Here is a 23,792-nt window from a genome sequence, read left to right on the forward strand (position 1 = left end):
TCGGAAAACCGTATTTCTTTTACAAACTTTTATTTTTAAAATTATAAATAGTGTTTATTATGCATTCCTTATACTATATATAAAGAAAATTACATATTAGATATAAAAGACAAACATTCTTTTGATAATTTTTATTAACACTGAATAGTATGAATACAAACAAAACCTTTACATTATTTTATACAATTAAATTCTAGCAATCAATATAAGACAGCAGCAGCAACACATTTCTCATGAGTCTTCCTTTTCTTGGAACCTATAACAAAAAAAAGTAAAATATTAATACTATATAATACCCAAAAAAGACAGTCAGACAGTTGCAGCTTATTCAAAACCAGAAAATCAGAGCACATCTGTCCTCAGGTCTTTGCACTAGCTCCCAGTTACATTCATAATCGATTTAAAAGTAGCCTAAGACCTAACTGAATACAAACCTAACAGATCATTCAGATCATTAGAACCAAGTAAATAAGAAATCCCAAGTGTTCAGTCAAAGCGGGGTGAATCGGCCTTCGGCTATTAACCCTCCACAGCTGAAATCCGCTTCCAGAAACGGTCAGATGTGCTCCAACATTAGGCACATTCAAATCAAGACTGAAAACAGTTTAGCTGTGCCTTTACTGAATGAGCACTGTGCTATGTCCGACAGATCAAACCATTACGGCTTTCGTTTTCATTTTCATTCTTTAATAACCTGTTTTAAACACATTTGAATCAGCTTTTAATCATTTTTAAATCTTTTAAAGATTTTATTTTATGTCTTTTATTCTTGCTTATGTAAAGCACTTTGAATTACCATTGTGTGCGAAATATGCTATATAAATAAATTGTACTTGTATTAGTGCTAATTGGTTGAATTACAGATAGATAGTAAATAATAGTATATGTAGAAAACGTATTGTTTTTAAATGTAAATGTACTTACTCTAAAATTGTGAGAAAAATCAAGACCAACTATATAAACTGGTTGACTTTCAAATGACACTGACATCTCAAAAACTAGCTTTAACAAATAACGTTTAGTTTGGGTGCTGTACCAAACGTTTCCGCTTGATGAATTTAGTTTGCAATGCATTTATTTTTGATCGTGAACAACACAAGTGTGTCTGTAGTTCTCCAGAAAGGTTAAATTTTACAAACCATATCCAAGATTTTAAAGTCTTTGTTTACATAGCAAGTGCAAAAAGAGGCTTAATGTAAGTTTTTATTTATACCAATAAAGTTTAAAGTACAATAAAAATTATATATATATATATATATATATATATATATATATATATATATATATATATATATATATATATATATATATATATATAATTTGTCACTCTCTAAAATTTCAAAGGAGCACCAAGGGTTTATGAGCATGCTGTGTTAATTACCTGCAGTGAATACATGTGAAGAAAACAGTTTGCCCTTCATCTGCAGATCTCATCTGTCTTGTATGATAAACCATTCCCTCTTTATTACAGCGAGAACATTTCCTGTCAATCTAAGGAAAAGTTTTCAGAAGGTGAGAAAAAAGTGAAAAAGTTTACAAAGAGAATTAATGATATTTCAGACTCAATTACTCTTTTTTTGTAACATACCACTGGCCCCTTCAATTCAGCATCCTCTGCACTTTCAACAGCGACATTGCTCTGATCCAAAGGATTAAACATCACCGATGACTTGATCACTTGACTTGTGAAGTCTGAAAGAGAATCATACTACTGGGTTATAACCAGGGCCAGACGGAATCTGCGGACGTTTTTTGCTATTTCTGCTGAGAATTTTGGTAAAAATCTGCGGATTTCTGCGGAATTATTTTGGGAGTATCCAGCAGAGTATCATAGCTAAAACCTTAATATATTAAATAAAAAGTAAGTAATTACTCAATAAAAACTGAATAAATTTAGATTTACACATTTACTCAAGTAAATAAACAGAATTATGATGGGCTAATAATCTGCAGAAATCTGCGGAATTCTGTGGAAAATCTGCGGAATTCTGCGCAAGCAGATTCCGTGTGGGCATAACATAAACCTGCAAAGAAAAAGCACCTTCATCATTGACATAATGGACCCGTTTCAGTAAGGAGGTTCAACCAACTCGAACTTTAAACTTGAACTCTGAGTTGACTTACCAAGAGATTAAAAACTCAAGAGTTTTTAGTTTCAGAACAGCTGATCTGAGTTAGGTCAACCAAGTCTTGAGTGGACTGATTCAGAGTTAATGCTGTAGTCACACTAGAGTTTGAGCTTGCGAAATTCTGTTGTACAGGGCTGCACAAAAGGCCGAAATTAAACAAGATGATTGGATATTAAAAAAGCGAGTGACTGCTCCATGTTTTAAATTCCTGTACAGAGTTCACGTTTTGCTCTTCGATTGGTCTCTCACAATCATGTGATGCGATTTAGCAGGACAGAGTTCACCAAGCTTGAACTTTCCAACGCAGTGACACACGACCTTACGTTTCCGAAAAAAGTCTATGGGGAGAGAAGTCCAGCGTGACTGCAGCTTTATGCGTGCACACCACACAACTATAAAAAGGTATTATTAATGGAGCGCAGATATTACAAGTCCCCTTAGCAACATCTGAAAAAAAGAGAGCATTTTTTTTCTCCAGCTGAACTTGATGCTTATGCAGTTATAGCAAATACGATCTTATATTAAAAAAAAGCAACACAACTGCATTAGTGAAACAGAGACAGTTAGCGTGAAAAAAAGATAGCTGCACAAGTTAATGTGTATGCTTAAATCTAAAACATTTAAAGTATTTAAATATTTAAGTGTAATAAAAGAACAAGTAATGCGTGATGTTTATACACTTTTACCTTGAAAAAGTGGGGAATTGGCCATAATTTTGAAGTCATTGAAGTCGTTCAATTTCTTTTCATTCATTAATTTATTTTCTTGTCAGCTTAGTCCCTTTATTAATCCGGGGTCGCCACAGCGGAATGAACCATCAACTTATCCAGCAAGTTTTTACGCAGCGGATGCCCTTCCAGCCACAACCGATCTCTGGGAAACATCCACACACACATTCACACACACACTCATAAACTACAGACAATTTAGCCTACCCAATTCACCTGTACAACATGTCTTTGGACTGTGGGGGAAACCGGAGCACCCGGAGGAAACCCACGCGAAGGCAGGGAGAACATGCAAACTCCACACAGAAACACCAACTGAGCCGAGGTTCGAACCAGCGACCTTCTTGCTGTGAGGCGACAGCACTGCCTCGCCCAATTTCTATTCAGCTTGGTTTTTTTTAAACTGCGGTCACCACAGATGAATGAACCACCAACTTATCCAGCAGTTTTTTACGCAGCAGATGCCCTTCCAGCCTGAACCATCACTGGAAAACATCCACACACACTCGTTCACACACATACACTACAGACAATTTAGCATACGCAATTCACCTATAGCGCATGTGATGTCTTTGGACTGCGGGGGAAACCGAAGAACCTGGAGGAAACCCACACAACACAGGAAGAACATGAAAACTCCACACAGTAATGCCAACTGACCCCGCCTAGGCTCAAACCAGTGACCTTCTTGCTGTGAGGCGAACGTGCTACCCACTGCGCCACCGCGTCACCAATTTTGAAGTCATTTCAAATGTAATTGCATTAAATTACATAAAATAGGCTGCTGCATAGTTTCTACAACAAATCTGACAAAAAATGCATATAACCTTAGCTTAATGTTCAGTGGAAATGTTTAATTTAAGGTTCCCACTTTTACACACGTTGATCAGTTTAAGATTTGAAAGTGCACTTGTGTGTCTGCCTTTATTATTGATCAAGTGGTAGAGGTTGATATAACATTTAGAATGTAAGTAACATTTAGACTTTAGCAGTACTAAAAATAGTTTTTAAAACTAGTAATAATCGTTCTAAATAATTATTTTATTTTAAAATAATAATTATTATTATAATAATTTAAAATAATAATTATATTATTCTAATAATTATTTATTTTTTGCAGTAATATCAAAGCTAAAACTTAAAACTATGGTATTGAATCTAATTGTAATGTTCCCAAAAAGTACAAGCCATTCTCATAACCATGTTCTTTGTGTGACTGAAATGTAGGCAATGAATGACCAAGGCCAAGGTGAGAAATACACTCTGTCTTTAAAAAAGGGGAGGAGACCAACAGAAACTCAGAGTTTAGAGAATAAAACCGGCTCCTGACCAGGTTAGGTTCATAGAGTAAGTTACCACGGTAACTGACTCTGAGTTAAAGGGTAAAGTCTAGATCGGATACACGGCTGGCCGAAAGTGCGATCTGCACATCAATATAGCAGCATTTTGTTATGACACTGTATAACAATAATGAATATTTGTACAATACTGTGACGGTGGGGTTTAGGGTTGGGCTGGGGGAAGGCGTTAAAAAATACAATTTATTGTATAATTTAATAGGTAACGTAAATTATACCCAGTACAACTACTGTTTCTACATTACTTTGTTGGTTGAGTTTAGGGTTGGGGTGAGGGTAGATGTTAATAAAATACAATAAACGGGGGATTTAATAAATAATATAAATAATTCTCTTCACCTTCCAGCCGTAAACATATTCGATCTAGCAACAACCAAGTCAAAGTTACCTCTCTTTCAGAAACAGGCTTGACTTACCCTGCTTTCTCGAGTTTGACAAACCTGCCATTTTAAAACGGAAAACCCAAAATTTCTCTCATTTCAGGGTTAAACATACTCTGAGCTATTACTTAACTTCCTTTCTGAAACAGGGCCAATATATAATCTCATAAAATATTATATAAATTACTTATGACATATTAATCTTACTCTCACCTTGAACAGAGATTTTGAAGGAGCATCGTGGGCAGGTGATAGTATTCAGCCTGCTGGGTAGTGGAAGAATGTTTCCACATTCAGGACAAAAGTCGACATCTCCTCTAAAACACGACATTTCTTAAAGGAGAGAAAAAAATGTTAGTAACTAGACTTTAGTCACCAATAACAAAAATTAACCATAGTACAATAACACAAATAATATAAAAACATGGTAATTTTAGTAAATCACGTAAGAACTACAAACTCACCATGTTTTGCTACACTACCCATAGTTTATTGGTTTTTGACCAAAACTAGTGATTTAAATCGTTTTTTTTATTAAAAAATAAATTGGAGACTACTATAGTATTGCAGTATTATATATTGTATTGTAAAGTTTCCTGTAATAAATTAATAATCTATAAAAACTACACACGCACACATACGTACATACATTTTTTATATAACGTTAATCAAAACTAGAAACTTACTTATAAAAGCGCCAACACGGCGGTCTTAAATATTACCAGATGCAAAAATCTTGCGATATGTACGCTAGTTATAGTAACAAATACAAACCAAATACAAACTTCTCTACAAACTGAGAGGTTTTTACTCAAGGCAGTTCCACATGTTGGGGTCCTTCGTCAAAACAGTAGATTCGTCGCGAGTTGATGACGTTGTAGACAATCTATCTGGCAGGTGCAGTCAAATCCAACTGCTTCAAACAGTGTTTCGAGGTATTTGCGATTATTTAATACTATTAAAAACCACAATCGACATGAGAAGTGATAATACACTTTATATTCCGTCATAAAACATTCAGCAATGTAATGTCGTAGTGTTTTGACCACACGCTGCCTATTTTGGGCTAATGGATTAGCTAACTAAGTGCTAATGTGTTACGTCTTAAATCGTTTGTTAGTTTAAAGCGACATAACTGATTAATTACGGGTGTGTGGGCTAGCATAAAACATTATCTATGAATTAAGTTTTTTTTTGCTATTGTAGTGCTGGAGAATGGGGTTTTATTCTTTAATATATTGTCTTGATTAATAGTTGTTGAAAAGCTACAAGTCTCTAGCTTTTGTGTATATATTACACAAACAAATATAATCGAATACAATTTAAGCAAACACGCTTTTCTAAATCACGTGTATGTCAAAATATTGTGTTCCGTAATCAATTAATTTTGTTTGTTTATTTATTTGTTTAAAAAAAAAAAACTTCTGGCAAAAGGAGAAATTTGTTCTGACTGTGGTTTCACTGAATGATATTGTAGTGTGTGTCTTTTTATCATGGTAAAACAAATTTAATGATATTTCATATTTTTTTTCTCAGAAAAAAATAACAATTAAATAGGACTAATGTAGAGCTGGGCCGATAAACGATATTGTATCGAATTGCGATACAATTTATGTCACAACAATGATAAGCTCTGGACCTTTTTACTCTGTATTGTGTATCTATATACTCTAAATCTATATTACACAGCAGAAATGTGCAAACAATGGGAATATAAACGTGCGTTGATATTAAGCATGGGACAATAGCAGTTTTCAAGGTATACCATAGTTTGACTGGTTTTAATTAATTTCGACCAAATTGTTCTGCTTTACTGTTCCGAAGGTATGTGTGAGATTTTTTATTTACATTTTTTTTTTTTAGGACAACAGTATCTCCAGCAGAAAAGATATCCAAAGATGCCGCTATAAATTGTAAAGAAATCTGTGTTTTGAAACTAATAAAGACATCAGAAGTCAATGATTCATTTGAATTATTTAGCCAGACATGTTTACTGCTCCAAAATACTTTGTTTTACAAAATAAAATGTATTGTTTTCAGATGGGAAATAAACTCAGATATTTAAAAATAATATATTTTAGAGCAGTAATCACAATGTTGTGAAAGTGGGATATTTTTATCCAAGGTTATCATACCGTCAGAATCTTATACCAGCTCATACGTAGTTGATATTAGAAATGTACCGAATCTTCGGCCACCGAAAATGTATCAGTCGAAATTACTTCACGCCATTCAATGGACCCTCTTATTTTTTCTGGCTTTAGTCATTTTTGGAATACTCTTTTAAATCTGGCATATTGACAACTGATATCAAAATATATATCGTTATCGTTCAATATGGAAAATAATTATCGAGATAGCATGTTTGCCTCATTGCTAGAGCTGGGTGATTTGGCCTAAAATCTAAATCTCGATTAATAAAACATTTTAAGTCTATTACGAGTAATGAACAATTATTTTATTTATTTTTTACCCTCACAATTCACTGACAAGTTTTACACAGATAATATGTTCCATATTACAAGTGAGAGATTTTTGAATGAAGGGTGCATTACTTTTTTTAAATAATTGAAGGAAATACACTTACAACAGTAATACAACAGTATTTTTACTTATAAAAAAGTGAAACTAAATAACTTGCATTTTTGAAAACAAAACAATTTATTTTCAGTGCTTTATCATATTAAAAGTAGAAAATAAGCAGTATCTCTTCTAGATAAAAAAAACTTGTATATCCTGTAAATAATTTTTTAAGTAGTGCATTTCTTGAATCTTTTGTAAACAAATATTTTAATGTAAATAATATTTTCTTGTAATAGAAATGTCAAGACATCTCTGGCGGAGCTTCCAATCATCGTCAATGTAATGCAAACTTGCGATGTGTAGTTACATTTTTCAAAAGGCTTGTGGGTATGCAACCATTCAGAGGCTGTGTCAGACCTTATCGATTTAAAAGTATGTTTAAAGCAGAAGTATAAATCAGCTTTAACAAAGAGTAGTCACGTGACTCCACATGCAGTTAATTGAAAAAAGTGTCCTGGAAAAAATTAGATCCATAATAGGTTCGGAATGTCGATTTCAATTACTATACGATTAATCGCCCAGCCCTAGATTAATGAATGAAAAAAATACAATTCTTATGTTGATACGCAAAAAAAAAAAAAAAACTTTCAGCATTACACCATGTGTATATATATATATATATATATATATATATATATATATATATATATATATATATATATATATATTTATGTGTGTGTGCGTGTGCGTGTGTATACATATATATATATATGTATATATATATATATATGTATATATATATATATATATATATATATATATATATATATATATATATATATATACACACACACACACACACCTAATATTGTAGGAGATAAGATAAAATAATGTTTGACTGAAAGAAGTGCTGTCACTTGGATTAGTTTTAAATTTATTGTATGTATTCTCTCCATAGAATGACAGAGAACGATGTTGATAACGAGCTGTTGGACTATGAGGAGGATGAGGTAGATGCTGGTGGTGCAGGGGACGCAGGCCTTGGACACAGCGATGGCATCATATCCATCAGGAAAGAAGGCGTCAAAGGGTCATATGTGTCCATCCACTCCTCAGGGTTCAGAGATTTCCTTCTCAAACCAGAACTCCTAAGAGCGATAGTGGACTGCGGATTTGAACATCCATCTGAGGGTGAGATCTTCTACATCTGCTCATACAGTATATAGTCTTGAAATACCTTTAACCAGATGTATGAACTGGAAGTTGCTGAGACTTTTATTTCAGTTTGTTGATGTACTTCTAATTAAAACTGAATATTGAGTAGGGGGTGGGACTTTCTTTCTTGCGCATCATTCCCTAATAGCAAACTAATGGTGAGAAGGTATTATGGATGAAGCCGTCAAGCTGACATCAACACAAGGACTCTCACTCCAAATGTGGAAGCAAATGGTCAGATTTTGATTAAAAATCACTAAAACTATTTTTTTTTCAGTAGATTAACTTGCACAGATTAATTGTTCACTTAAAGATTAACAATGTGAGCTTGCAAAATAAACAGTAGATTTAATTTTACACAGACTTTAAACATTTTGAGTTTGTTTATTTTCGACCATTTCCAGAGGTTGTTGAAAATGCATTTAATCAGACTGATGTCATAGTATAAATGTTGATTTGGTCAAATGTGTTCTGTCAGCCACAGAAGACCACCTTGTTTCTAACTACTGACCTATCGTGATTATTATGGGATGTGTTGTGATAAAGCACACTAAAAATAAGGTATTCCTTCTTCACTGCATTGTATACAAACATAAAGATTATGGCCAAAATGTTATGGGCCATCATCAGCTATACCTTTACTTTCTTTACTTCTCACTCTGAATCTGTGTGTATTTATTGTAAGGCTGTACAATATATCATTTCAGCATCAATATCGCAATGTGCCCATCTGCAAAAGTCTCATCACAGGATCTGTAATGTCAAATATGGGTTATTATTGAACAGGAGCTTGTAGATTAATGACAAAGTTTAATCATTTTGGATTTAAGTTTTTTTTCCTTATCAAGTGAGTTTAAAGCATACAGGCTATTATTTGTTATTCTATTATATTATTTCATATATAAAGATTAATTAAGTATAATGTTTATAGTTAAGTCTGTCAAGTGTCATTTTATATTAGATTTTTGTATTTTTTCGTGTCTAACTGTCATTTATACTTAACAGACAAACATAAAACCCTTTTTTTCCCTCACATTTGTATTCCCCCCTCTCTAAAAGTTGAGTTTAAATTTGATTTAAAGTAGTTTATAATAATTTTTCCAGATGTACTTGCCTATAAAATACCTCAACCATTCTGAAATAATGAACTGTCATGGTAATTTCAGAGACTTAAAGAGACTCTTATTGATCAAGACACAAAGTGGAATAAACCGCCAACATATCCAGCGTATGTTTTACGCAGTGGATGCACTTCCAGCCGCAATCCAACACTGGGAAATATATTATATTATATTATATTATATTATATTATATTATATTATATTATATTATAAAGTTTATATTAATCTATCCATATCAATAGCATCTTAATATGAATAAATATCAAGTGGAATTGGTAATGCATCTCAGATCAGTGCATATTAATACCAGGTGGAAACTGGGAGTTTGCCATTAAAATTAATATTAATATTATATATAGTTTAATATTAATATATATATATATATTTTTTTTTTTCAGTTCAGCATGAATGCATTCCTCAGGCCATCTTGGGAATGGATGTTTTATGTCAGGCCAAGTCTGGAATGGGGAAGACAGCTGTCTTTGTGTTGGCCACCCTTCAGCAGCTGGAGCCTGTGACTGGTCAGGTAACAGCTCTCTTTTAAAAGCTCTGAAAACACAATGCTAATAGTTTTACATAATTTTTATGTTATCATTACTTAAAAACTACATACTGTAATGTAATTTTCTGGATTTGCTTCATGTGCCATTTCGAAATTTGGGACTGCTCTTACGCAGGTGTCAGTGCTGGTGATGTGTCACACACGAGAGCTGGCATTCCAGATCAGTAAAGAGTACGAGCGCTTCTCTAAATACATGCCCAGTGTCAAGGTAAGATTTCATTTTAAAAAACGTTTTTGTTTTTTACATTATTTATTTATTTATTTATTTAATTTATTTATTTATAATAATTGTCTGTTACTAAAATGTATTGTGTGTTACTTTACAACACAGGTGTTTAGTTCCAACCCTAATTAAACACACCTGATCAAACTAATTAAGTGCTTTAGGCTTGTTTGATACCTACAGATAGGTGAATTGAAGCAGGGTTGGAACTTATCTCTGCAGGGCTGCGGCCCTCTAGCAATTAACTTTGACATCCCTACTTTACAATTTAGTAAAGTTAATCTGCTCCCTTGTTTGCTCTAGAAAATATTTTTTTCTTAGAAGTTGGTATGTTTTATATGTACTTATTAGTTTATATGTGCATACTTTGTTAGGTTTGCTTGTATAGTTTTTTAATGTATTGCTTTATTTGCATAATGTAAATAAGTTAGAAAAACTTCAATACTTCAGAATGACTACTTTTCAGAACGATTAAATAAAAGATAAATAGGAAATGTATACAAAAAAAATCTGTCCCAATTTTTACTTTACAGGAGATTTGATGGAATATAAAGTAAAATAATTTGGTTTACTCCACAGAGAATTTCATTATTCCAACACAATATTTGGAAGTAAACATAATTACGCTACTGTTTAAAGATTTGGGCACAGTGATATGTTTTTATTCAGTGCTTTTTTTTATTCAGCAAGGATATATTGAATCAAAAGCTACAGTATAACGTTTATTTGTATACTTTATAAATTATGCTCTGTTGAGTTTTTTGTCATCAGAGAATTCTGACAAATATGTATTGCAGTTTGAAACATGGTTAATAATCATACAGTTTTCTTGATGAAAGTCAACAAATTAGAATGATTTGTAAAGTTTAAACAAAGTATACATTTGTTTAATCTATATTCATGTTTGGCTTTTTCCATGTTCTGTTAATGAAAAATATTTTATTAAATATAATGAAAGCACATTTTAAATACAGTTTAAGAGTGATTAATGTCATTAATATCAATAGAGTAGATTATGAACATCTAAAATCTATACTGGTAACCAAAATGATTTATGAAATTTACTCTTGTAGTTACACTTATTTAGTGTTTAATTGTTGTTGTTTTTTTTTTTTTTTTTTTTTGTGGTACTGCAAATTCAAGAGTTTAATCAAAGACTTTTTTCAACATAAACTTTTCCTGTTTGTCTTCTCACACTTCTCACTCTGTTTCTTTCCCCCAGGTGGCAGTATTCTTTGGTGGTTTGTCCATAAAGAAGGACGAGGAGGTGCTGAAGAAGGAGAGTCCTCATGTGGTGGTGGGAACTCCTGGACGGATTCTAGCTCTGTCCCGCAACAAGAGTCTCAACCTGCGCCACATCAAACACTTCATTCTGGATGAATGTGATAAGATGCTGGAGCAACTTGGTGAGCAGAATCTTTATAAGACTATGGCTGTATTCAGTATAAAATGTAAGGATATTATGAATTCTGTAAAGTACCTAAAATATAACTTATACATTTCTCCAAAAGAAAGAAATGTACTCATTGGTCCATGATGTAGTCCAATAGTAGTGCCTTTATTTGGTTTTATAAATGGAAATGGTTAACTTGTTAATCAGATTTTAAAAGCATAGTTCACTCACAAATTAAAATACTCAAAATTAAAAAATATATCTATATATATATATTTTTTCTTCTGAATATATTTTGAAAAAAGCAAAACCTGCAACCACTGACTTCTGTAGTTGGAAGAACAAATACTATGGAAGTCATGGTTACAGATTTCCAACAATTATCAAAATGTCATTCTTTGTTTTCACCAGTAAAAAATGTAAATTATAAAGGTTTTAAACTAGTAAAGAGCGAGTAAAAGATGAAAAATATTTGGGTGAACTATCCCTTTTAGTAAAAATGGTTTGGCAGCCAAGTTAAAGGGTTATGAAACCCCCCTCATATATATATATATATATATATATATATATATATATATATATATATATATATATATATATATATATATATATGTATATGTATATATATATATATATATATATATATATATATATATATATATATATATGTATATGTATATATATGTATATATATATATATATATATATATATATATATATATATACATACATACACACACACACATACACACACACACACACACATATATATATATATATATATATATATATATATAGTTATCATTTAAATGTGTCTCTTCTGTAAATGATGATAAAAATATGTGAAAAAAACACATTTGTCTTTTTTTATATCCTCTGCAGACATGCGTCGGGATGTCCAAGAAATCTTTCGAATGACCCCTCATGAGAAGCAGGTCATGATGTTCAGTGCCACCCTGAGCAAAGAGATCCGTCCTGTCTGCAGAAAGTTCATGCAAGATGTAATTACGCCTCTCCTACTACTACCATGTCAGCAGCTCCTTCCCTTCACAAGGCCACATCATAAACACCTGAAAGAGATCCATTTACGACCTCCCTGAGACATCCTAGCGCTAAATGCCCCTCTCTCCTGCCTGTTTGATAATCACAGACTGTTAACTAATAGAGGCACAGCGAAAAAAGATGTTAAGTCCTTAATCCCCGCCTCAGCTGGCAGCGCTGTGTCGGCATTTGGCACACAGTCACCCCCGGTCCGTTTGGCCAAAAGATAATGCACCATCCATCAGCCTCAGCCCGATTGAAAATTTAAATAGGTCCTTTAACAACATTTCTTAAAGTCATGAAGAGTCTATCCAATATATCTTAAAGAGGACGTCTTTAAAGTAACAAAGTAATGCTCCCCTAATCCCTAAACACTTCAGTTCAGGGCTGTAAATTCATTTTAAAAACATTTAGTCCCAAGTGAACACAATCCTTCACATTTGAATATTACTTCACACTCAGTTTCCATTCATCAAGATAAATTGCTTTAGTTCCTGCTCAACTGTAATTCCAGCCTGGAGATTTGTCCCCAAATAACCTTTAATTAAGAACACAAGCACTTGTTGAAGATTTGTTGCAAACTGCCAGAGACTCTCAAGGGGGCACAAAACTAAAACCGATAAAGTATCGGCCCGACAAAGCAAGCCAGCTGCTAAAAACCACATTAGATTCACGACAACCTGGCACTCCAGGGCCTGCAGTTAATTACTCTTTAACAAAGCACAATGAAATCAACTAAGGGAATAAAAAAGATTCAATCATTGGCGGCGTAAATCAGCTCAGGTGGGCTCGCCAATGATAAAGCCGCTCTTCATCAATCTAGCTGACAGTCAGTGATTAGCACAGTTCCTCATGTGCCCCCAAGAACAACAAAGACAAACCGTCTGTCATGAAGTTAAAATCAAAGCAGTAAAACTGGCCTGAAGCGGAGAAGAAAGAATGCGCGGGTGTGAGGGACGAGAGAAGAGAGAGAAAGGGAGGATTAAGCTGCGGAAGACTGGAGCGAGAGGGATGAGATTGTAAAGAAACTTCATAGAGTAGAGAGGAGACATGCGCGGGTGTAGATAGAGACGCTCCTGGTGGCAACTGAAAACATCAATACAACTAAATAGTGAAGCACAACTTTAAGCAACTATACAAAATATCGAATGACCTGCTAGGGGACCTAAGGGGGCACATGGGTTTACTAAATAGTCATACCCTTATGATTAGTCAAAACTTTGCATTCAAACACCCTTTAGTGCTCGTTTAGTCAGAATACAAAGCACCACCTAGGTTGACCTCAATATAAAAAAATGAGCTTTATATGGGACAATTGATAACTGTTTGATTGATAGGCTGAGAAGATAGAGTTGACTAAACAAACAAGGTAAGTGCATACATGCATTTAGCAGTGCTGTGGACCGAGTTAACATCTTAAATGAGATCCTCATAAGACTGGATACCAAACTTTATTATAGGGTGTTCTTTATATTTTGAATTAAGCTATCTATTGAATAAATTTGGCTTACAAATTGATCTGTTTTTTGAACGTCCCACTGCTAAATGTTACACAGTGTTGCAGAAATGTGTGTGAGGTGGCGAGTGAGTGTTCAAAGTCAACATGAAATGGCAGTTATAATTCACTTGTGGGATGGGACTTGGTTGTAAAAATTGAGCAACTGAAATAGATGTTTGACATGGTGGCAAAATTTCTGTTTTTGTTTTTTAACATTGTTAAAGTTACAGCTGTAACTGATAATATGTTATTATGCCAAGTACGGTTACATTTCTAGAAAGGCAGTAGACTTAAATAAAGTTTGTTAGCTAATTAACTCGAGGCTAACGTTTTGCAGTAGATTGATTAAAATAGTTGGATCATGAATGCATATTAAATATATTAAGGCAGTGTTTCCCAACCATGTTCCTGGAGGGCCACCAGTACTGCATATTTTCCATGTCTTTTTAACCAAAAACACCCGATTCAGATCATCAGCTCATTAGCGGAGACTGAGACCCTGTTTACACTAATGTGTTTTAGTTTTAAAACGCATGAGTTGTGCTACAGTTGAGCCTTCCGTCCACGCTATGGAGTTTTCGAGCGCCAAAAACGGAGCAATTCAGAAACGCTGAAGAAGCTTTTTTAGTTTTAAAATTCTGCTGCTTTGTGTCAGTGTGGATGGGGGAAAACGGAGACATCTGAAAACGGAGGCGTGGCTTCAGATGTTCGTCTATTTGATTGGAGTTTTTTTTATATTAAGTGCACAAAGTTCTTGCATTCTTTCCTTGTAAGTTAAGACTTTGTAAGTTTGATATGGAAAACAAACTCCCGAGGACACGTCGATAAATCTTCAAAGGGAACAGTGTACTGAACACCATATAACGTCAGTCACATCACCCCCTCTACAATTTTTCTAAACAATATCTTCACTGTATACATATTTTTAACAAAATGGAGCCTTTAACTGCCTCCTTTCACTTTTATTGAAAAGTATGAAACATCTCTTTTGCTGAATATCAGTTTTAATAATCAATAGTGGCAATCAATAATACAATAAGTTTATACAATATAGAAAATAAAGGCAAGCATGCAGTCAAATGTGCAGAATTAGTTTACTTGACAGTTTACGTATAAATATATAATATACAAAAATATCTTTGTGCTCAGTCAAAACTCTTTACCTGAGAACAAATTATAGATTCAAAAGACAATTGAGTCGTTAGATAGAGACATCACATTTGTTGTTTGTTGTTGGTAAAATATAACAACAATTGTGAGATGAGATCCAGCAGTAGATACTTTTTGAACGATTCGACAAGAACTGCTCTTACTCGGGGAGGTGCTCGCAGATCACCCACTGACTGCCTGGAGCTCAGATGTGCACTTATGCTGCAGTACATGCCAGAATCTGTGTGTGATCACGTGATGTGCGTTTTCGGCAGTATAGTGTGGACGGAGAACTTTTCAGAGATGCCAGTGGATGTGAATCGTCTCCGTTCTAAAACGGCATTTTAAAAGTAAAACATTCTAGTGTTAACGGGCCTGAAAGTCCTGCAATGGGTGTGACAGACAAAGGGACATCCAAAACATGCAGTGCTGATGGCCCTCCAGGAACGTGGTTGAGAAACACCCTATTAAGTGACTAATTGTTTTCATAACATGCATTTACATGGTAGACTGTGAATTTTGACTCGTGCTGAGTAAAAAAAGCTATGAATTCTAATGTGAATGTGTATAATGTTAAAACAAGTTCTTTGCTGAGTGCTAAGCAGATCGTAAGCAAATTTACAATCGGGGAAAAAATGAACAAATTCATATAAATAAGGCACCAATTTGAAAAATGTAAAAAAGTTACAAATTGCAGTGAAGTTATGTGGAGTGACATAGGTTACATCAACCAAAAGAAGTTTGTAGAGGCAAGTTATATTTTGTTGTGTGAAAGAACGTACTGATGAATGATGCACAATAAGAACAGGAATGTATACTTAAAGCAAATCGGGTGAGTTTTGATTTCATGTTGACTTTAGTACTCATATCTCCATACTACATATATTTTAAAGTCAGTTCCAAACTCCACATCGATAACTAGTTTGACTTTGCATTCTGTGGAGGATGTGTAGTTTTGGAACATATATTCAGAAATAGCACAGATATGATTTCAGGCTTGATATAGCTAAAAGTAGTCTAGGACAGCCTGGTAGCATTTATCAACGCATAGAGACAGTGTGTGTGTTGTGTCCTGTCCTGTGTCCTCATTGGCTTGGGATGGGAGGGGAGGGTAAATCTAACCCCCATCCCTTCTCTTCCCTCCCTTTCTCCTGCTTTTTCATAAATCTCCTTTCTAACACCATCTTCTCCCTCTCGTTGTCACATCCTCCCCCCTCTGCTGTCCTTTGCTAAAATCGTTATACTTCTTTTGTCCTTGTTTTTCTTTGTGTTCTGGTGTTCTTTCTTTCCCTGTCCCCCATTGACACCCATGCCATCACGTTGTCATAAATACCACTTCCTCTTTCACACCCTTGTAACATAATTATCTGCTCCACCCATGTCTTGTCAAATTTCCTGTACGCATCGTCACACAATCTTAACCCCGTGAACCTGCACACTCCTCTTCCACCCCTCCTCACCTTCCTCCCTCCTGCTTCCACTGGTTGTCCTTAGCCGATGGAAATTTTTGTGGACGACGAGACCAAGTTGACACTTCACGGCCTCCAGCAGTACTACGTCAAGCTGAAGGACAACGAGAAGAACAGGAAGCTCTTTGATCTCCTGGATGTGTTGGAGTTCAACCAGGTATCTTGAGAGTCCACAAGGACACACGCAAATGTCTTGCGCCAGTGTTTCTCAACCATGTTCTTGGAGGACCACCAACACTGCATGTTATGGATGTCTCTCTTGTCTGTCCATTTCTGGTCTTTCAGTCTCTGCTAATGAGCTTATGATCTGATTCAGGTGTGTTTGGTTAAGGAGACATCGGCTGCGTTGACATACTTCTATACAATATAGTACGCTAAAATCAGTATGCGAGCCGAGTAGTATGTCCGAATTTATAGAATTTGAAAATCAGTATGCGATGACCTACTACTTCCTGCGAGATTTGGATGGATGCTACGCTATCCCATGATGCCCCACGAGAAAGTTTATGAATGGGAGAGAAGTGACGCAACTCACGTGATCATGACAAAATAGCGAATGTAGTACTTCCGAGTTCTAACTACTGACATTCATACTGTACAATCTACTTTTCTAATTGCTGAGTAGTACGTATAAGCTAAAATGCAGTACCTACCGAGTAGTAGGCGGTTTCAGGGATAGCCATGGAAAAGTGCAGAGCTGCTGGTCCTCCACTTATGTGGTTGAGAAGCATGGTGACCATGTATTTATATGATTTTCAGTGATTCAATCACAAGTGGTCTGAGAAAACACATTGGTATTACATTCTTTCTGTTGTGGTCATTCGTGATAGGATTTTTAGGAACTTTTCCTGTTTATTTGACTTTTTGTATCACTTTAGTGGGAACATTCAGTGTGAAAAAATATTATTGAATAAATGAAGTTGTGTTTTCTGGTAAACAAGAGAATAAATACCTTGGTACTGTGCAGTGAAGCATAGATATCTTGTTTTGGTGTGTTTACTCACCATTACATTTATTAGTCAGTAGCTGGTCTAATGTGATCTTTCAAATGCAATTGCCCATATGGGATGATCACATTGCTAAACAATGATAGTTATTATTTTTAAAAACTGTTAAAATGCATATTTGTCTACCTTTAAAAGTAGACAAGCTTAAAATAATTTAACCCCCATTTACACCTACTCGAAAGTGTCAACCGTTTGTGATCAGATTCAAAACAATGCATCTTAGGCCCTGTTCACACCTGGTATTAAGATTTGTTTTTGTCGATCTGATCACAAGTGGACAAAGCAGACATATTATCGTTTAGACCTGCCATTTAAATGTGTCTCTTCTGTCAACTTTTGATCATTTCTGTCCTGATTTTATTGAGGGGAGATATTATGTGTGGGTCCCGATGCTTGTTGGTGTGCAATAATATTACATCAGAACCTAGCTCTTAAAGTTGTTGTTAAGCTTAAAGATGCTGCACAAAACAATGTGCATGTTTAGTTTTTTTTTTTTATTTTGAGTGGATGAAATGCTCGTGCAACTAAAGGCTGTTTTATACTTCTGTGTCGAGAATTTGGTGTGACCCACGGTGCCTGCCTTGCGTATAGTCGTGCATTTATACTTCTGCGAACTGTTTGTGTTTTATTGCAATAACACTTCCAAAGCGCTAGCTGGCAATAGGTTTTTATGTGCTTCTGTGTTGTATTTCTTTGCTAGTGTTCCATATTTTTTTTAATTCTACCTTAATGTACAAGTAGCTAAAACTCGCTCGTTCAGAAGTGGTAACCGGCGCATGTGCAGCAACATTATGTATAGGGTAAACACAAAACAAAAGTTTCCATTTGAAGCTCCTTCACAGGACTCGACACTTGTAAACACTCACTTCAACGGGTTTGCGCAGCTCTTGAACCAGCCCACACTCAGCACAGCTACCAAGCCAACCAATCACAAAGTTTGCGCTACGCATTGTTGGAAAATTTTTGAGAGGTGGCTGGAGTATACACGTGCGCTTGGCACAGAAGTACATATCAGCCTTAAGACATCATCAGATAATAAGATAATTGAGAAAAACGAGGAGAGCAGTTGCTTTCCGTTTCACACAAAGCTGACGTGTCCGGCCATTGAGCGGACAGAGGGCAGTGTTTAGAGGCTGTTCAACTACATGAGCGCTCACACAATACAAATGCAATCAAATGCTTTTTTGGCCACCTCTTAATGTGGTTGAAAGTGGACAAGCTCAAAACCTTCAGACCCCCTTTACACCTGTATTTAGTGTTGTCCTCTTGTAATTGGACCAACAAAAACGATTCTTAATACCAGGTGTCTAATACAGAGCCTTAACAGCATGTTTCAATGGGACCAAAGAGTGACTCAAGAAAGAGACTAGGATAATTTGCAACAGTTTGCCCTTTCTAAGATACATTTGGATATCTGAAAGGGAAATGCACTGTGGTCATTCACAGGCTTTACTGCAAAATACAGTTTGATCTATTTGAATACAGATTTTATTTATGCAGCTTACATGCAACCCATGTGGTATGGTCTAAAATGCAGTAGGGTTTAAAAACACAGCAATCTGGAATTTACAATCTTTAGTCTTGAAATAATGTTTTGCTTAAATATGATTTGATTGAATTTATACAACCTTAGGCTAAAGTACCAAACATGTGACATGTAGATTGATTTCTGTAAGAGTTCTTTTAAATGTTTTTTAAGTAATTCAGACTTACCAAGCATTTATTTGATCAATGTTTTTCAGTTGTATTCAGTATCAAAAAATAATAATGTTTCGATGGTTGTTTGGACTGCTGGTTGTTGTCAATGACCCAAAAAATCTTTGGCGAGCCAGCCAGGAGCTATAGCTGATTTTTGGATCTTGTTTGGATTAAGAATTATTTTAGTGATGAGAATTGGCTGGCACCGTGTTACAGCTGCTTAGTATTGCAGGTGGTGATCTTTGTGAAGTCGGTGCAGCGTTGTATTGCTCTCGCTCAGTTGCTGGTGGAGCAAAATTTCCCTGCCATTGCCATTCATAGAGCAATGCCCCAAGACGAAAGGTAGAAAAAACTATTTCAATTCATTTTAGAGTTAATATTTATAGATTTTAGGGAGCTTGTATCATATTTTATTCTTATTTTTTTCCCCCCAAGACTAGCTCGATATCAGCAATTTAAAGATTTCCAGAGAAGGATCCTGGTAGCCACTAATCTGTTTGGCCGAGGTATGGACATCGAAAGAGTCAACATTGCCTTTAACTACGACATGCCTGAAGACTCTGACACGTACCTGCACAGGGTTGGTGCTGATCACGTGATACTGTTTTACTGTGACACTGTCCAAAAGCGTTATTAAACTGGCTGGTAGTGGATTCACCTGAACTACTCCAACTTTTCTCGTTCTTCAGGTTGCACGGGCTGGCAGATTCGGAACAAAAGGTCTGGCCATCACCTTTGTGTCCGATGAAAATGATGCCCGCACTTTGAATGACGTTCAGGACAGGTTTGAGGTGAACATCAGTGAACTTCCAGAGGAGATTGACATCTCATCATACAGTGAGTGTTAACATTCAAACTTTAAAATGTACAGAACAAGATGAGAACATTTCTATATAGGAAATCAAATCGATAAATAATTCAGTTCTCCACATACGAACTACATAACAATGGACTAAAAACGAAAGCATTTCATTTGATTTTTGAAAAGTGTTTGGGTTACAGATGATCTGTATTATTGAGGTCTGCAGTACTTGGTCAGTATCTTGACTAGTGTTGTCATGATACTGCAATTTTGGTATCAGTCTTTACTGAAATTTAAAGAGCCCCTATTATACATGAAATATGGTCATATTTTGGTTGTAAGGGTCTCCAACAACAATCTAGTATGCATGCAAGGTCAAAAAACACTTTAATGGACTTATAATCTGCATTTATTTTTATCTAATTATCCCAGTGACTCCCATATGAATCGTTCAGTGATTCATTTGTTCCCAAACCCCTCCTTAGCGCGAAGCTAATCTGGGCTGATTGGACCGATGACAGCCTGCTGCGATTAATCAATACTGACTGCCTTCAGCGAGAGACAGAGTCAAATGCCCAGCAGCTAATCAACAATATAAAATCACAAATAAATACATTTGCAGGCTAGAGTAAACAAGGCAACAACTTTAATCGCAGGTACTTACACTTGTGAAATGGAGGAAGAAACCGATCCTTGTTCTGACATAGTCCAGCAGTACTCTTTACTGATCCTTCCTTTAACAAACGGCCGATGAAGTCTTCTTTATAAGCATGTAGTTTCCAGAAGCACTCAAACTGCACAAGGCTGGGATAATGCTGAGGTTTCATCTTTGGGTAGAGACTGTCAATAATATCCATCTGCGCAGAGTGACTTCAATTGACCGGCGTGCGTGCGCGTGTGTGTGTGTGTGTGTGGCTTTAGAGGGCGGGACCGCAGGTTTAAAATCTCCCGGGTTTGCGCGTGCAACTATTTGTGTTTTGTAGATGCGTCATCGCGAAACACCTAATGACTCGTTATCAAGACAACTCATTTAAACCACTATGAGTCGACTCTATTATAGCTTAATTAACAGTTTTAAACACTGTACACTTACAGATTTAAGCCTTAATTGAATATTTCACTTCACTTAGAGCTGTTACACACTACATGGAAGGCAATTTTCAAAAACCCATAATATGGGCTCTTAAAAAACGTCTATTTTCTGCTAATTTATAAGCCCTGTTGAGCGCATTTTTAAACACTGCAGATTTGTCAATATGACATTTTGATCTTTAGTTTTAATCTTTCAGTCCATAATATTGTAGTGATATTAACATACTGTTAAATTAGTAACTAAAACATTTTGACTACTGCTGACGATACAAACTGACTTTGCCTCTAAATAAACATAAACAAAGAACACTGATCACACACTTACCAAATCTGCAGAGACAGGAGAATCAACACAAACTGGAGCCGCGTCTTTTTTTAAAAGAAGTGGAGTGGCAAATCCAGATTTCACTTTCCAGATGCGAAAAGCTCTCCGGGACAAATGTTCCTTGCAAACATATTTTTGTTGCATGTTAGCAGACCACTGTAATCCACACACGAGCTGTGCTCTCTTGCGGTTAATTGAAAACAAAACCTTCGTTGCGGCACATTTATAAACGCAACACTGACAATCCATGTCTTCGAACAATTCTTCTTCTTCCACTTGTTTTTTTCACGGTTGGCAACGTGGCGTCTCTCTGCGTCTAAACACTTTAACAGGTAAAAAGAGTCTTCAAAGCTACATCATGCATAATAATAAAGTTGCACCTCATACAAAATAGAGTGTGCTGATTGGTTTGAACCAGGTCTTTCTCATGAATTAATGATGAAAGCTCAAAGACGTCACGTTGTACCAGCCGGTACAGACATCCAGTCTCCACGCTGGAATTTACACATGGATCTCATAGCCATGACTGCTTAAAAATTTCTTTTTAAACCAGAAGAACAAATTTGTTCAAAATAACGCAAAAACAACCAATTTTCAATTATTTTTGTGAAATATGTGTGTCTTAATAGTGTTTTTAGCAGCATGGGACACACATATGTATGACTGTATACACCTTAAAAAATGTGTTTTGGTGTTTCATGATCCTTTAAAGCTGCAAAGATTAGCTGGTCTGTATGAGCTGACATACAGGCGATCCACTGATGTATCGACTGATTTTTGCGGCTTTAAAATGCTCCAGTGTCCTAGTATCTGTCTTTGCACTCAGACAGTGGTGAACTAATAACCTTCACAGCCAATCAAAGTCATTTCTGTTTACATAAAGGCGCTTAAACGTTTTTACATTTTCAGTACCGAAATTCCAGTATCGTGACAACACTAATCTTGACACACACAAACACAGTCCTGCAGTCCACCATTGTTGTTTTGGTTCTTTTCATATTTTCATTGTTCTATAAAATGTTTTCTGTCAAAACAGTTATTATTTAATCTGAATTTGTGCATTCACTTATTTGTTTTTCTCCTTGTTTTCTCCTAGTTGAACAAACACGATAAAGATGACAACACTAAATGCAGGAGTTTCTTCAGAAGGATGCATGGGATTGTAGCATTTGATAGCAATTGAGTTTGTATTTCACTGTTCCAGTGTTAGTGAATACTTCTATGGCTCACATCGCTGCGTTATCCAGTATTGTGGTGGTTTCCTGACGCCTTCTTGGTTTCGTTTTTGCTTATTGAAAGTTAATAAATGCAATATTTTGTTTTTTATGACTTTTTTTCCTTTCGATATGAATTATTTTGTGTTTGGGATGTTTGTTTTTACTTTGTTTTTAATGAAGAGATATACTTTATCATTTCTGTTGTGAGAGGAAGAGTTCTCATTTTTGGATTATAATGGGCTACACAGTTGACTGCAGTGAAGTAGAATTGATCAAAAGTTACTAAATATATTAGCAGTGTATGCTGAATGCTTGTTACCAGTGGAGTAGGTATTTAAAACAATGTTTGTTCATTCAGTTGTCAACTGGCAGGCCACTTTGTTTAAACTACTCAATGCTTGTTAAACCAAATAAAGTATTGTTTGATTTACATATAGTTTTCATCAGCATTTTTTCCTCATACAGTGTTCATTTACTGAGCCACCTGCTTTGTGCTTATAGGAACTAGACACCAGGCAGGACCCACAACATCCTACTGGTTGCATTCATACTGCAATAGGAACTTTGAAATAATGTAAGACCGTCAATAGCAACACTATACAAATGTTCAATAATGTTTACAACTAGAGAAAACTGATCCAAGCTGCGTTTTGCAATAAGATTTAATCTTGCAGCATGCTTCCACTACAGCGTAAAATTTGCAGTCATTGCTGCTGGCAACGCAACTATTGGGGTGTGTAAAATGTTTATTTACAACGTGCCAGTGGAAACGCTGTAAGACATCAGATGCAGCCAACAACACAGTTGATTTTCATTGTCACTAGTTCTTTGGTGTCGACATGGTGTGTCCCAGGCTTTAGAC

General features: G+C 35.3%; 2 protein-coding genes across 4 annotated transcripts; one reads left to right on the forward strand and one right to left on the reverse strand.

Moving 5' to 3' along the window:
- Positions 1-116: 116 nt before the first annotated feature.
- polr1h (RNA polymerase I subunit H) lies at positions 117-5,447 on the reverse strand. 2 transcript variants are annotated; one of them, XM_005170031.3, is made up of 5 exons: positions 5,407-5,447; positions 4,809-4,928; positions 1,589-1,692; positions 1,382-1,491; positions 117-256 (listed from the first exon to the last, which is right to left on the reverse strand). In XM_005170031.3, exons 2-5 carry the CDS (start codon positions 4,924-4,926, stop codon positions 232-234), a joined length of 357 nt encoding a protein of 118 aa, XP_005170088.1. In that variant the 5' UTR covers positions 4,927-4,928; positions 5,407-5,447; the 3' UTR covers positions 117-231.
- ddx39b (DEAD (Asp-Glu-Ala-Asp) box polypeptide 39B) lies at positions 5,448-23,362 on the forward strand. 2 transcript variants are annotated; one of them, NM_200943.3, is made up of 11 exons: positions 5,448-5,530; positions 8,077-8,309; positions 9,853-9,980; positions 10,132-10,224; positions 11,462-11,645; positions 12,515-12,633; positions 16,815-16,946; positions 19,727-19,836; positions 19,930-20,074; positions 20,184-20,331; positions 22,810-23,362. In NM_200943.3, the coding sequence occupies exons 2-11, from the start codon at positions 8,078-8,080 to the stop codon at positions 22,824-22,826; spliced, it is 1,308 nt and encodes a 435-aa protein (NP_957237.1). In that variant the 5' UTR covers positions 5,448-5,530; position 8,077; the 3' UTR covers positions 22,827-23,362. The 2 variants fall into 2 exon arrangements, 1 of the variants encoding a protein (NP_957237.1); XR_012394506.1 differs by having other exon boundaries at positions 5,467-5,530; positions 12,515-14,575; positions 15,765-16,946.
- The last annotated feature ends 430 nt before the right edge of the window (positions 23,363-23,792 follow it).

Source organism: Danio rerio, chromosome 19, assembly GCF_049306965.1.
Source record: "Danio rerio strain Tuebingen ecotype United States chromosome 19, GRCz12tu, whole genome shotgun sequence".
Classification (NCBI taxonomy): domain Eukaryota; kingdom Metazoa; phylum Chordata; class Actinopteri; order Cypriniformes; family Danionidae; genus Danio; species Danio rerio.

What these genes read in the sequence shown, in the direction of transcription:
- polr1h (XM_005170031.3), bottom strand. Translation starts at nt 4,926, where the DNA reads ATGTCGTGTTTTAGAGGAGATGTCGACTTTTGTCCTGAATGTGGAAAC. An exon ending in CTTCAAAATCTCTGTTCAAG is followed by an intron (nt 1,693 to 4,808) that starts GTGAGAGTAAGA and finishes ATTCTCTTTCAG; the next exon opens with ACTTCACAAGTCAAGTGATC. An exon ending in CTGAATTGAAGGGGCCAGTG is followed by an intron (nt 1,492 to 1,588) that starts GTATGTTACAAA and finishes ACTTTTCCTTAG; the next exon opens with ATTGACAGGAAATGTTCTCG.
- ddx39b (NM_200943.3), top strand. Translation starts at nt 8,078, where the DNA reads ATGACAGAGAACGATGTTGATAACGAGCTGTTGGACTATGAGGAGGAT. An exon ending in TGGAGCCTGTGACTGGTCAG is followed by an intron (nt 9,981 to 10,131) that starts GTAACAGCTCTC and finishes GCTCTTACGCAG; the next exon opens with GTGTCAGTGCTGGTGATGTG. An exon ending in ATGTGTTGGAGTTCAACCAG is followed by an intron (nt 16,947 to 19,726) that starts GTATCTTGAGAG and finishes TTAGTATTGCAG; the next exon opens with GTGGTGATCTTTGTGAAGTC.